Here is a 14,193-nt window from a genome sequence, read left to right as displayed (position 1 = left end):
CTCACTGAATAAAAACATCACACGACTCGAACACGTTCACATGAAACTAAAATTAAAATAGGAACAGAAAACTCTTCTTTGCACTGATCCATTATAAAATACTGATATTTAAATATTAGTAATTATTAGTATTGTAACATATGAATGATGTCACACTGCAATAAATACAAATCAAACTAAAATTCCTGTGGATTTGTGACCAAAAATAGTTTGTGTTCTATAAACTATTTTTAAAAAAATACTCTTTACACATTTAATATTGTGTAGTTTAGATTTCTCTCAAACATTAAAACACCAGTAAATAAATTTCATTTTTATGGGTTGATGAAATCAGCACAAGGTTTTTTTTTTTCTTTCTTAAAATGACGCACACAGTCGTTCTGATTAGCGGCTTTGTGTTTTTAGAATCCGTTTCCAAAAATCTGCCTTGGCTTTATAAAATGTTTTTTAATAATAATAATAATAATAATAATTTGTGTTTGATGAGTGATGAAATTAAAACTGATATAATCAGACCTGAGTGCAAATTTAAAGTTATTAATTTCACTGACTCCGACTCATTTTGATTTGTTGTAGTTGCAGTTACGCGGCTCGGCCTGTAGGGGCGCTGCGCTCCTCTCACACCTCACCACGTGACTCCGCACTTTCTCTGTGAAGGTTTTCTTCATGTCACCAGAGAAACTGCGACCTTTAACAAGTCTTTCATTCCAACTCCTGATTACTTTTGCATTTTTCCCCTTAAAATTGGGAATTTTTTAGATTTTGATTTGTTCACCCTATAAACTTACAATTTTTCCAAAATTTGCATTTTTCTCCATCACGTCTCCCCCATTTAAATCTTGTAAAAAAGAATTTCCTTAAAGTTTATATTTTTCCGTCTCATGATTTTTTTCAAAATTCTCCCCCCATATTAGATTAAGAAAAATTAATTACCGCTCGAGATTTTAAATTTTATTTCCAAGATTTAGATTTTTTAACATGAAATTTATCTCCAGATTCTGATTTTTTTTCAGTATTTGGAATTTTTTCCCCAAAAATGTAGACCATTTTTTTAAGATTCCAATTTTTTTTTTAAATTGGATTTTTTTTAAGATCCTGATCCCCCTCCCGATTTTTTTAAGATCACTGATTTTAATGCTTGTTCATGGTCAGGCTGCTTTTCATCACATCCCTGACGGGTCAGCTTGGGTTGAGTTTTGCTTGTGGTTCTGGGGTCCATTTGGTCTGAGGGTGAACGTGACGCTTCACTGAAGCTGCTGATCCTCCTGATCTACTGACTGACACAGCTACGCCACCAACACCACAGGAGGGTTAAACAGCTGTCTGTCTCTCTCCTATTATTATTATTATTATTATTAACCCTTTGATGCAAAACATATGCACACCCCTTCTAATGCACAACATGGGTCAAAAATGACCTGCATTCATTTTCCAGGTTATTTCATGCTGACTGAGTTTTTCTTTGCTCTATCTTTTGAAATCAATTTATTTTATGATTGAATATTCCAAGTATTCTTTAAATATCTTGTTCTTAATTACCACAAATCATTAATTTATGTTTTTCTTTCCTACTTTATGAACAAAAATACTTTTTATATTACTACACATGGGTCATCCAAGTGTGATTTAAAATTAAATGGTCTTAATACTATAATAATTTGTTTCAAGTAATTACTTTAGCAGTGAATGGGGCCAGTTATTTATTTATATTAACTATGTAATTAGCTAAGCCAACTACAATAAAATTAGCTAACTAAAGTAGAATACGTCAACAGCTCGGTAGCTAATAGTAATTACTTGTAACTTTCTGACGAGTAATCTACTCACTCTCAAGGGAACCTAAACATCAATTTTTTTCTAAGGTAATGTTCGAACAATTGAAAAACATTCCTTGCATGTATTAGATGGGCAAAGGTCGGTTCTGACCCATGTGTGTAAACTTGATGTAGAATTACAAAAGCTGTGCTTGTTCATAACTTAAGAAAGGAAAAATAAAAATGATTTGTGCTAAACAAAAACAAGATATTTACTGCATATTTGGAAAAGTAAATGACAAAATGAATTTATTTCAAAAGTAGATCATAGAAACACTCAGCCATACATGAAATAACCTGGAAAATGAATGCAGGTCGTTTTTGACCCATGTTGTGCATTAGAAGGGTAGTGGTACAAAAAGGGTTTTTATTCAAAAAGTAAGAAAGGAAAAAATAAAATAAGGATGTATGATGATCAAAAACAAAGTTAATTGAGGAATACCTTGAATACTGAATGATGGAATTAATTTATTGCAAAGATATAGAAGATAAAAACTCAGCCGGGTCACTTTTGACCCATGTTTTGCATCAAAGGGTTAAGGTCCCAAGGGATAAAACACACACACACACACACACACACACACACACACACACACACACACACACACAGTGACACCCCAGCGCCCGGCCACAGCAGCAGCGTTTTACTACCTCGCTTTAGGAAAGAAGTCGCTCTCTCCACAATGCCTGATGAGGAGGGGAGAGAAAAAAAAAAGAGGAAAAAAAAAAAAAGGATGAGCGTCAGAGTGAGGGGGTGGAGTCGGGAGAGGGGAGCAGAGAAAGCAGCAAATTCAAACAAAGGAAACAGACTGACGTGATAAAACTCCAGAGTTTTTAAACATGTGAGCTGACGCCCATGCTGTGATTGGTCCGTTTCAATAGAATGGAAACAACTTCCTGTCTGTAACTAAACTGTGTTCAACTTCACTTAGTCTGTGAGAAGGCTGTAGTACTAGCAGTAAGAACAAAAATATACAACCCCGATTCCAAAAAAGTTGGGACAAAGTACAAATTGTAAATAAAAACGGAATGCAATAATTTACAAATCTCAAAAACTGATATTGTATTCACAATAGAACATAGACAACATATCAAATGTCGAAAGTGAGACATTTTGAAATTTCATGCCAAATATTGGCTCATTTGAAATTTCATGAAAGCAACACATCTCAAAAAAGTTGGGACGGGGCAATAAGAGGCTGGAAAAGTTAAAGGTACAAAAAAGGAACAGCTGGAGGACCAAATTGCAACTCATTAGGTCAATTGGCAATAGGTCATTAACATGACTGGGTATAAAAAGAGCATCTTGGAGTGGCAGCGGCTCTCAGAAGTAAAGATGGGAAGAGGATCACCAATCCCCCTAATTCTGCGCCGACAAATAGTGGAGCAATATCAGAAAGGAGTTCGACAGTGTAAAATTGCAAAGAGTTTGAACATATCATCATCTACAGTGCATAATATCATCAAAAGATTCAGAGAATCTGGAAGAATCTCTGTGCGTAAGGGTCAAGGCCGGAAAACCATACTGGGTGCCCGTGATCTTCGGGCCCTTAGACGGCACTGCATCACATACAGGCATGCTTCTGTATTGGAAATCACAAAATGGGCTCAGGAATATTTCCAGAGAACATTATCTGTGAACACAATTCACCGTGCCATCCGCCGTTGCCAGCTAAAACTCTATAGTTCAAAGAAGAAGCCGTATCTAAACATGATCCAGAAGCGCAGACGTCTTCTCTGGGCCAAGGCTCATTTAAAATGGACTGTGGCAAAGTGGAAAACTGTTCTGTGGTCAGACGAATCAAAATTTGAAGTTCTTTATGGAAATCAGGGACGCCGTGTCATTCGGACTAAAGAGGAGAAGGACGACCCGAGTTGTTATCGGTGCTCAGTTCAGAAGCCTGCATCTCTGATGGTATGGGGTTGCATTAGTGCGTGTGGCATGGGCAGCTTACACATCTGGAAAGACACCATCAATGCTGAAAGGTATATCCAGGTTCTAGAGCAACATATGCTCCCATCCAGACGACGTCTCTTTCAGGGAAGACCTTGCATTTTCCAACATGACAATGCCAAACCACATATTGCATCAATTACAGCATCATGGCTGCGTAGAAGAAGGGTCCGGGTACTGAACTGGCCAGCCTGCAGTCCAGATCTTTCACCCATAGAAAACATTTGGCGCATCATAAAACGGAAGATACGACAAAAAAGACCTAAGACAGTTGAGCAACTAGAATCCTACATTAGACAAGAATGGGTTAACATTCCTATCCCTAAACTTGAGCAACTTGTCTCCTCAGTCCCCAGACGTTTACAGACTGTTGTAAAGAGAAAAGGGGATGTCTCACAGTGGGAAACATGGCCTTGTCCCAACTTTTTTGAGATGTGCTGTTGTCATGGAATTTAAAATCACCTAATTTTTCTCTTTAAATGATACATTTTCTCAGTTTAAACATTTGATATGTCATCTATGTTCTATTCTGAATAAAATATGGAATTTTGAAACTTCCACATCGTTGCATTCCGTTTTTATTTACAATTTGTACTTTGTCCCAACTTTTTTGGAATCGGGGTTGTACATTAATGCGGAAAAACCCTGAATTTTACCACAGAGCTCACAGCTAAACTGATGAACAGTGCACTCCATCCTGCGTTTTTACTGCCCACAGGTTACACAGAATACGTGCGTGTGTATTCACCTGGACATAAAACACGCCACACTGCGGGGAAACTATTTACATTCCTGTTTCAGGCTTTTAAATAAAAAATAAACCCTTATTCCTGTCAATATTTAAATCTCCTCCTTTCTTCCCTCCTCAGATATTTGTTAACTGAAAATTAAGAAAACTGTTGTGTTTACATGTTTCCAGTGTCGCCATAGCAACAGATCAAAATATGATAAACTCTACAGCTGAAAGCTGCCGCATCTGAGAATCAGATCAGTTCTCAAAAGTCAAATAATTATTGAGTAAATAAATAAGTTATGACACACGTTCTGTCGTCATGATTAAAATGTTCAGAATTAACGCATTAAATAAATGAGATAAAAACATCACTTATTTTAATTGATTAAAATTATAGAAATGTCTGAAGTTTCTGATTTAATGAAGTTTTAATTTCAGCAGAATCCCAGAAAAACTCCACAAACTGAAGCCTTGTGTTTTAGCAGAAGTGTGGATTACAGAACAGATATTTCATCCATGATCATTTATCAATAAATTAATAAACAAACACTCATTAAAGCGTCAGTAAATTAATTACAGCTTCTTACCCGATTTCTTCTTCCCGATGGGTTCACTGTAAGAACATCCAACACACAGAAGAGACGAGTGTTACAGCAGCGAGAACACAAGCTCAGGGACGGGCAACAACATTACACACAAATATAAACGGATAAAAACTATAATCAATTAAAAATGTGTAATTGTTAAGTTGTGATTTAAGAGGAATTTTAAAAAAAAATAAAAAAAAATAAAAAAATCACTCCAGTGCTTTACTGATGTGCTGTTAAAGGAAAATAATCAACAGTAAATTGTTGTGCGCGTGCGTGTACTCACTCAACAGGGGGGTTCAGGTCCTCGGGTCGAGTCTCGAAGAACACACGCACCTCTTCACACTGAGAAATGTACACGGGCAACTGGATCAAAGCCTGGGGGAAAACACCACACACACACACACACACTTACTTCAGTGTTCTCTTTACAGCTTCCTGTTCTTGTTGCTGTTGTCTAAGTGAACATCAGGAACCATAAATTCATGTGACATCATACGGATGCTAATGTGCAGCACACGGTTTAACTTTAACACAACCTGTAATCTAACCTGACCTTTGACCTTCTGTCGACTTTCAAAGACATTCCTCTGTGTGTGTGTGTGTGTGTGTGTGAGAGAGAGAGAGAGACTTGGCGGTGAGGCTGTTGGTGTTGGTGCGTGACACAGATATTAATTTCAGTGTTTAATAAAGCTGAGTGCTCAGGGAGTGTCTCTGTCTGGACACACACACACACACACACCTCAGACTGAGGATGATTTGTGACAGCAGTGCGCGCGCGTGTGTGTGTGTGTATGAGAAAGAGAGCGAGTGTGTGAGGTGGTGGTGTGTTCAAGGTGCCCTTTAATCTTGAGTCAGTCTGGTTTTTACACACACACACACACACCCCGTTCTCCTGTTCTGGTTTTGCTCACTTCCTGATTTGTTTAAAATTCAGAAACAGGGCGGATTGTGGGCGGAGACAGAGACATCAGAAAGCTTTTAACAGATAAATGAAATGAAGTGAATCACACATCTGTTTCAGCTCCAAACACCACCTGGGCTTTGTGTTTAAATCTCTGATCGGCGTGTGGTTTATATTTTGGGCGTTCAGTGAGCAGACTGATGTTTCCCATCATGCACTGGGGCTGATCTTCTCCCAGTCGTTAGTATTCTCTCCAGAGACTCGCTGCATTACAGCTAATGGGCTTTTACTGGAGCGCTTCCTCTGCTGCATTAACCTGATTGTGTGTGTTTGGGACACGAGGAGTCCTGAATGTTAAAAAACAAAAAAACTCCATGATTATGTGCGCGTACACACACACACACACACACACACACACACACACACACGTTTGTCTCACTATCCTTGTGAGGACCTTCCACTGACTATTATTGCAGTTAATTAATGCTGTGCTGCACCGAAACCCAACGCTAACCTCAGTAATGAAAAGGAAACTTTTTGGCTCTTTTTTTCTTTCTTCAATTTTTGTTAAAACACACACACACACACACACACACACACACACCCTGCAGTACTCGTTTATGGGTCTCAGGCGTTTCATGGCCACGTCTCTGATGTGACTCCTCCTGAACAGAATCTTTCCTGCAAAGAAACAAAACAGACATGATAAATTCTGGGGGAAAAAAACCCCACACACACCCTCTCATTTCATCTACAGTAAACACGTACAACATTAACTTCAGAAATAATTCATAACATCAACAAATTCATTAACAATGTTTATATAAATCTAAATCTCACACACTGGCATCCTGAGAACGAACACAAAGGGGGGAAAAGTTAAATAAATAAAATTAATTAATCCCTCGTCTGCATTCTCTGTTTTGTGTCTCACTGAAATGTTTTCTTTAAACGTGTTGAATGAAGATGAAATCTTTACACCTTTTCCCCTCTTTGCAGCACAATGATTGGCTAATGAAATTACACTAAACCCCGCCCACAATCATCTGGAAGAAGAGCCACTTGGAAAATCAGGATGTGGCCTCTCTTATTAAAATTAGGATAGAAAAAAAGGAAATTATAAAAAAATATTATAAATAAATAAGTAACTATTATTACTATAATGTAGATTAAAATATTTTGTTGCTCACAGTGAAGAAATGCGACACTGTGGAATAACGTGTTTGAAGTGCAGATGAAAATGTGTTCACAGAGCTAAAACTCTTTAAATTAATGCACAATATTTTAATCTTAAAAATCATTACAAAATAAAAGTGCTTGAGTTAAATGTATAAAAAGTACATCGTGTTTTTCTTCAGTGAAGAATTGTAGTTGTTTGTAAGTTGCTGTGGTGCGAGAGGAATAAAACACTCGGGGACGTGCTGTTAGAGGTAGGGCTGTGCGATGTCCCCTTAATTAGCATCGACGATGTTTACAGTGCAAACATCGTGATGGACGATCATATCGTGGGGGGGATTTTAATACCACATTATAAAATATTAAGTATTAGATACTCATCCAAGGCTTTGGCACGTAAAGAAAAAAAAATTCCACTGCACTGAGAATTGTGATATATACTATATCCCATAGCCTACTATCTCTTTAAATTTAGGCTACCTAATTTTCTATGTTTGATCTTCACGCCACAAAATCTGAGTTGATGGAAGAGATGGTGACAGAGATCGTTCCGTCGCTGTCAGGTGCTACAACACCCGGTCCGTCACATGACGAAGGGGAGGAACCAGGTGACTGCACCGCGGCAGTGCCTAAGAAAACGAGAGGGTCTTTGGGCAGCCTTCTTGGGAAGAGAGCAGCAGCCAGAGCATCCACGCTTACTGATGAAGAAAAGCCTGAGGCAGAAATGACCATGTGCCTGCAGGAAATTGTCAGTGATGGGGGGAGGACCCACTGATGTGGTGGAAAAGGAACGAGAAAAGACTTCCATTAATGGCAAGATTAGCACGTAAATATTTGTGCATATGCGCCACCAGTACTCCATCAGAACGAGTGTTCAGCAGCGCGGGTAGTATAGTTACCCCAATCCGCAGCTCATTAAAACCAGACAAAGTAAACATGCTAGTATTTTTGGCCAGAAACCTCGACATTTAAACATGGTGACCATTGCCTGCACTGTTAACTCATTAGGTTAAATTGCTTCGGACTGCCTGCGTTTTCTTGATTTTGATTATTACTATCATTGTTATTTATTTACTTGTTCTTGTATTAACGCAGGCTCTCTCGTTTTTTAATCGCTGTTCTTTGCTAACTGAGTCGACTTCATGAATATTTGGTAGCTTTAATATCACTGTAAAAAGTTAATGCCCGGCTACGTTAAACTTTGTGAGCGCATTTTGTGCTGCGCACGTTCCGGTTCTCTTCGTCTTCATCGTTCATCTTTAAATAAATATATGTTTACAAAATCATGTTCATGACTATTTATTTTGTAGCATTTTTACAATAAGAAGTTACTGCCTAAGCCTGGTTAATGCCTAAATTAAATTGTGTAGGCTACCGTTAAGCGCATGCTTGTGTGTTCCTGTTAGACTTGATTTGTTGTTCAGCCTGCTGTATCTTTTCACGAATACCGGTTCACAGAATCACCTTCATTCTTCCATTTGGTTTGACATTATGGCTTAGAGTGGACCATTTTGTGTCTGAAAGTAGGCCTATTTACCAGATTAAAGTTATTTGACTTCTGCCGAAGTCTGCGCTTCACTGCCGTTTGATAAGGTGAAATGTTTCCCGACTGAAGTCGTTAATAGTGGCTATTTGTTTGAACAACATGACAAATTTTGCATTAAAAGTATAGTGTAGGCTAAAAAATAAAGTCAAAATGTATTATTAGTAGCATACTGTATTTGTGTAACCACACGTTATGTTCACTAGCACGTCCCTGCACCATAGCCTACGTGAACAAGTGGTAATAGGACATTACTTTATAATGATTTATATAATTATGTATTTATATATAATATGTTATATAAAATATTTATATATTAAACAAAACTAACTAACTAAACTTACAAAAAACTAACTTTTTAGGTTAAATAGGCCCAGATGATATATGCATGTTTATGACAGGAGGGGGCGTGGTATCACGATGGTGGCTCTCCATCGTGATGGATGACCACCATCGTCGATGGACGATGGCACCGTCTATCGGCACAGCCCTAGTTAGAGGAAAATAATCATCTCCAGGATGGGGACAGCGACTCTGCTTCATCACAGCAGCACACTCTGTGATCCATTACTTACATAATGAATCAAATATTTATATTTATAGATGATCAAAAATACCGTATTATGGAAATATGGGTAATAAAAGTTAAAATAAAAATACAGACTATTACTTAGTACAAGTAATTAATGTCATCATTTATTCTATAATATTTACAATTTTTTCCCCCTGAATGTTTCCTGTTCACACTCCACTCCGTCTCCTTACATTCTAATTCTCCCTCTCTCTCCCTCTTTTTTCCAGAGAAAGGAATGCGAGTTATTTGTAGTCGTTTATATGAAAACACAGACAAGGGCTGGTTTTGTTCCAGAGACGGCGAGAGAAACTCTCAGATTATCAGCAGCCTGAGAACAAAGCGAAGGAGAGAAAAAGGAGAAGTGCTGAAGAAAAAAAATACGAATAAAGTGAGAAGATGAAAGTGGCGCAGGAAGCTAAAGAGAAACGCAGGGAGATAATGTCAAGGATGAAGAGAAAAAAAGAAGACAAAGAATAACAGTATGATAGAAAGAGAGAGAAGTAAAAAGAGGAAAAATACACAAAACTCTGATGTGGATTTAAATAGATTAAGAGTGAAAGATGATCCCTGACGCTTTACTCTGTTTATAATTATTCTCAATTTCAGACGAACACTTTTAAACTCACTCATGCTGTCATTATTATTTCAGTCTGTACCTGCGGAGATCCTCTAATGAAAATGGACACAGTTTCCCAGAATTAAAACTAACGAGCAGCTGGAGTTAAAGTGGAGCGACTCCGACCAGGCGGTTACTAACGATGAAGGAATCGACACTGCAGACACACAGCTATGGACAGATGTTCACGTTCATGCTAATGTTCACATTTACGTTAATTTTAATGTTAATGTTCACGCTCGTGGAGAAAATGGTGAAATATGGTGGAGAGAGAAAGATGATGAAAGAAAAAGAAAAAGGAGAGAGAAAAGAGACGAAAGAAACAGGAAGTGCACTGAGAAAAATAAAAGGAGAACATGATGAGACGGGTTTTTTGGGGGTGAAGTCCCTCAGAGTAAACGGAGGAAACCTCTGAAGTGGCTTTAAGGCTGGTTACTCGGAGCGTTAGTGCGAGTCAGCAGTGTGGTCACTTCAGGAGTTTTTACTCCCATCATCCTTCACTTCACCTCCTGAGTCAGGGGCTTTGACCCAAAACCAGCCCGAGGGAAATTCCACATCCCACCATCACGGACCTGCCCCGGGTTCTAGAGCTGGAATAGTTCACGAATAACAGCTGTGCGCGCACGCGTGTTCTTCAAACCACTTCCGAGATCCCCCTCCCCTCTCAGTGGGTTGGATAAATGTAGTGTGTTGTTTTCACAAGATGATGCTTTGAAAATAATAAAAAATAATAGTAATAATAATAATAATTAAAAAAAATCAGTACACTTCCACAGTGGAGAACGATTTTACAGAAGGGTTTGAGATTATACGATGATGATGATGATGATGTAATGAGTCTGCAGCAGGAAGGAAGTGGTGCAGGTCTGCATCTTAAAATGATAAATATAGACTTCTGGAAAAAGAAAACTGCAAAACAAGGAAGTGACCTAATACTTTCTGGAAATGTGTGTGTGTGTGTGTGTGTGTGTGTGTGTGTGTGTGTGTGTGAGAGAACACTTTCATTTTATTTTACAGCAACACCAGTTGTCATGTTTCCAATTACATTCAGCCTGATAATCTGAAGGATCTGACAGATCAAATGTCAACGAACCTAAACAAACAAATAAACAAACAAACAAAAACCCTGTATGTTCACATCTGTCTGGATAAAACAAATCTTGAGCTCCTTTGGTGATTAAAAACGGTGCGTTTATCCAATTGAACGATGTGTCGCTTGTAAGAAAGTTGATTCTTTTTGAATGAAATGGTGAAACATGTTGGAAACTTGATCAGCCAGAATCAGAGGAAGAAGCAGAACGAGCAGATAAAATATCACCAGTTCCGACCAATTTAGGGGGAAAAAAAGAAAGAAGCAAAAAAAGCAGTGAGTCATTTGAGAGCTGAAAGAGTTGACTTTTAGTGATCAGTGGAGTCAAATTATATGATTCACTATTTTAATCATGAGACCAAACAGAAAATCTGGGAATCAAACTGCTGCTCGGTTCACAGTGACGCAAGAAACCATGTGACCTTTTGACCAATCACAGACAAGGGGAGGAGCCAACTAACACAAAAGATTCACTCGTTTTTTGTTTTTAGAACACCGAGAGCCGTGATCTCACCACCGCGTCAGTTCTTACATACAAACGAACAGAATCCTGAGATCTCGTTTAAGAATTGTAAATAAACTGAAAAATAAAACATACCTGGCAGAAAAGGGATAATTCGGCGTTTTGGATCCTTCTGTCCTCCTTCCACAGGGAACTTATCCAGAAGCTCCATCTGCACACAGCAGGAAGAGCAGTTTAACAAATTCGACATGAATAAAATTCAGGAAACGCGCGTGCGCGCGCACACAAAGGTCATACCTCATTGTGTTGTGCGTTTTGAATCGCAGTGTCATTTCTTTCGTAAAATTGATTTTTAAATAAGAAGAGATGGAACCATACATGAGTCTTACATCATGATGAGAAATCTTAATTATAATTTTAAAAAAAAAATCCCCAAATCTTTTTTGATAATTGCGAATGAAATATAGTATAACATTAAAAAAATATTTAATGAAATTTAATCATGATGAGAAATGCCTTCACAAATGAATATTCATGAGGAAAGTGCTACCTGATTGGCTGGAGGAAGAGGGAGGTGGGGTCAGGAGTGGCTCATTATCATTTAAAGGAACAGGCGCTCAAACTGGTCGTTGTGAACAGGGCTGTTTACACAGGGGAGAAGGAGCTGTGGGGTTTTTAACCAAAGCAGGTGGCAGACGTTTCATTTAGACCTCAGGGAAGCGGGGCAACTTGTGGAGAAGGGGTTTAATACGTCACCTTTAATGTTAACCTTCCAGCACACAAAGACAGACAGAGATTCTCAACAACCGCTTTGCTCGTCTGTTTTACTGCGGAGAAGACGACTGAACTTTTGGTGCAACGTGGCAGCTGTGATGTCACGGAGACGCGATTAAATCATTTAAATCACAAGCGTACTCTTTACCTTTTTTCCTGTTCTTTAAGACAGAAACTTACTTTTCTGTCCTGAGGAATATTTTAAAGAGGAGGAACAAGATGACATCACTAAAACCTCATGTCCTCATGAGTCTCACACACACACACACACACGCCTTTTGTGTGTGATTTAAACATGACTGTTATTCAGTAAAGCAGCCTGAAATCATCCTCGTGATCCTCACCGAGCCGCAGCTCCGTCACACTAAACAGGAAGTGCTTCATCATCGTTTTGCATCATGCAGGAAAAACCTCTGCACATCTGGATTTGATTACAGCTGCACAATGTGGTGCTTTTACAGATTCATGCTGCTGCTCCAGTCTACACCTTCACCAGCTTTCTGCTGAATTTAAATTTATTCCACTTATATTTATTCATTAATTCATTCACCAGGTGCTTTGATCCAAAGGGACTGAACCGAGTCCAAGTGCAGAACATTAACCGCTCCGTGTGTGTGTTGCTGTTACAGGAAAATAATCAACGACTGGGTGGGGTGATGGAGCAGAGAGTCACTGTTTCCAACCTGAAATGGATCATTTTCCTAAAAACAGCACATCAAGTGTTTTATTCCTCTTTCGCTTCAGCGATTTACCAAGAATTACACATTTAATTTAAACAAAAAAAGTTATGCTTTTTATCTGTTTTTAACTAAACATGTAAACGCTAGTTCCTGTCATCACTGATGTTATAGCAGCGATAAACATTCGTTCCCTCACCAGAGTCTCTCAATTCGCCCTCTTGAAGTTAATAAGACAACTAAAAATTTAAAATCATGTTCATCATGTTCGAGTATTTCCTTCAGGAAATGAGCTTTAGATCTTTTCCTTCCACTTATTGTCTTACTTTTTGCCTGGACCTGATTTGATTATTTCTGAGTCAACCATCACCTCAAACACAGTACAGTGCGCAAGTCAGGTCTGTGAACTTTTTAAAGGAAATGATGGACAGTTATCAGGATCCATCTCTAGTGGATAAACAATCTGATGAAGATGTGAAGAAACACCTTCATGATGTTCTCCTTCTGCTTTTCCACGAGATGATAAACGATGTGGTCATGACCCCTCCCTCCTCCTCTTCCCCCTCGTCCACTCCCTCCCATCTCCAGCCCTTTGCTTTATGGCGTCTGGACCTGAGCACTCTGGGTTTTTAGCCACGAGTCCGGCTCAAGAGGGTCTTCAGAGAGTTTTTGCTCAGCTTTCTCTCCAACTTCTGCTTTTATTTCTTTTTTAAACCTCCTCAGCACGGCCACTCGGTTTACATCATGCTGATTCAGCGCATAGCTGAGAGACAGGAAACACTCGTCTGAAACACGTTCCCTTCCATCAGTGCTCAGCGTTTCACAACACCGACATGGACACGGGGCCAGAGGTTTCCGACCGGACAAAAGAGAAGACGACGCAATAAACGATGATGGAGACAGAAAGTTTCCTGGAGCACAACAAAACATCCCAGCGATTGGCCAATGACTACAGAGATTTATTTATTAAAGAACGACACATCGTACTTTTTATAAAAAACACTTAACGTAATCCAACAAGTTCCTCTTGTCCTTCAACAACCGTTCTCTCACCAGCGTCTCTCTACTCTCTCTAAACATTAAGACAACAAACAAAAACAAACCCGCAGCTCATCGTGTTCCTGAGACACTAAAGGACCATAAACTGCTCTGTCCTGAAGACATCAAAGAACTTACACTTCCAGCTTCCCCTCTGACTGTTACACAGCGCTCACACTGGAGACTCCTTACAGAAACAATACACACATCTCCTTACTTTAATGTTTGTTAGACTTTTTAAAAATAATTA

The 14,193-nt window shown here is 38.7% G+C and overlaps 1 protein-coding gene across 4 annotated transcripts in view; it reads right to left on the bottom strand.

Annotated features, from left to right (window-relative positions):
• The window catches only part of sh3pxd2b (SH3 and PX domains 2B), a 34,378-nt gene that overhangs the window by 8,463 nt on the left and 11,722 nt on the right, over nucleotides 1–14,193 (bottom strand). For 2 of the 4 annotated variants that reach the window (XM_060935307.1, XM_060935308.1), the window contains exons 3-6: nucleotides 11,590–11,665; nucleotides 6,597–6,673; nucleotides 5,375–5,466; nucleotides 5,089–5,114 (exon numbers count right to left, since the gene is read on the bottom strand). In XM_060935307.1, coding sequence (XP_060791290.1) covers nucleotides 5,089–5,114; nucleotides 5,375–5,466; nucleotides 6,597–6,673; nucleotides 11,590–11,665 — 271 coding nt within the window. Of the gene's footprint in view, nucleotides 1–2,465; nucleotides 2,502–5,088; nucleotides 5,115–5,374; nucleotides 5,467–6,125; nucleotides 6,219–6,596; nucleotides 6,674–11,589; nucleotides 11,666–14,193 lie in introns of those variants that run through there. The other 2 variants (XM_060935305.1, XM_060935309.1) reach the window with 2 other exon arrangements.

Source organism: Neoarius graeffei, chromosome 12, assembly GCF_027579695.1.
Source record: "Neoarius graeffei isolate fNeoGra1 chromosome 12, fNeoGra1.pri, whole genome shotgun sequence".
Taxonomy (NCBI): domain Eukaryota; kingdom Metazoa; phylum Chordata; class Actinopteri; order Siluriformes; family Ariidae; genus Neoarius; species Neoarius graeffei.
The sequence above is the reverse complement of the archived record's forward strand: the minus strand, read 5'-3'. Positions and strand labels throughout refer to the sequence as shown.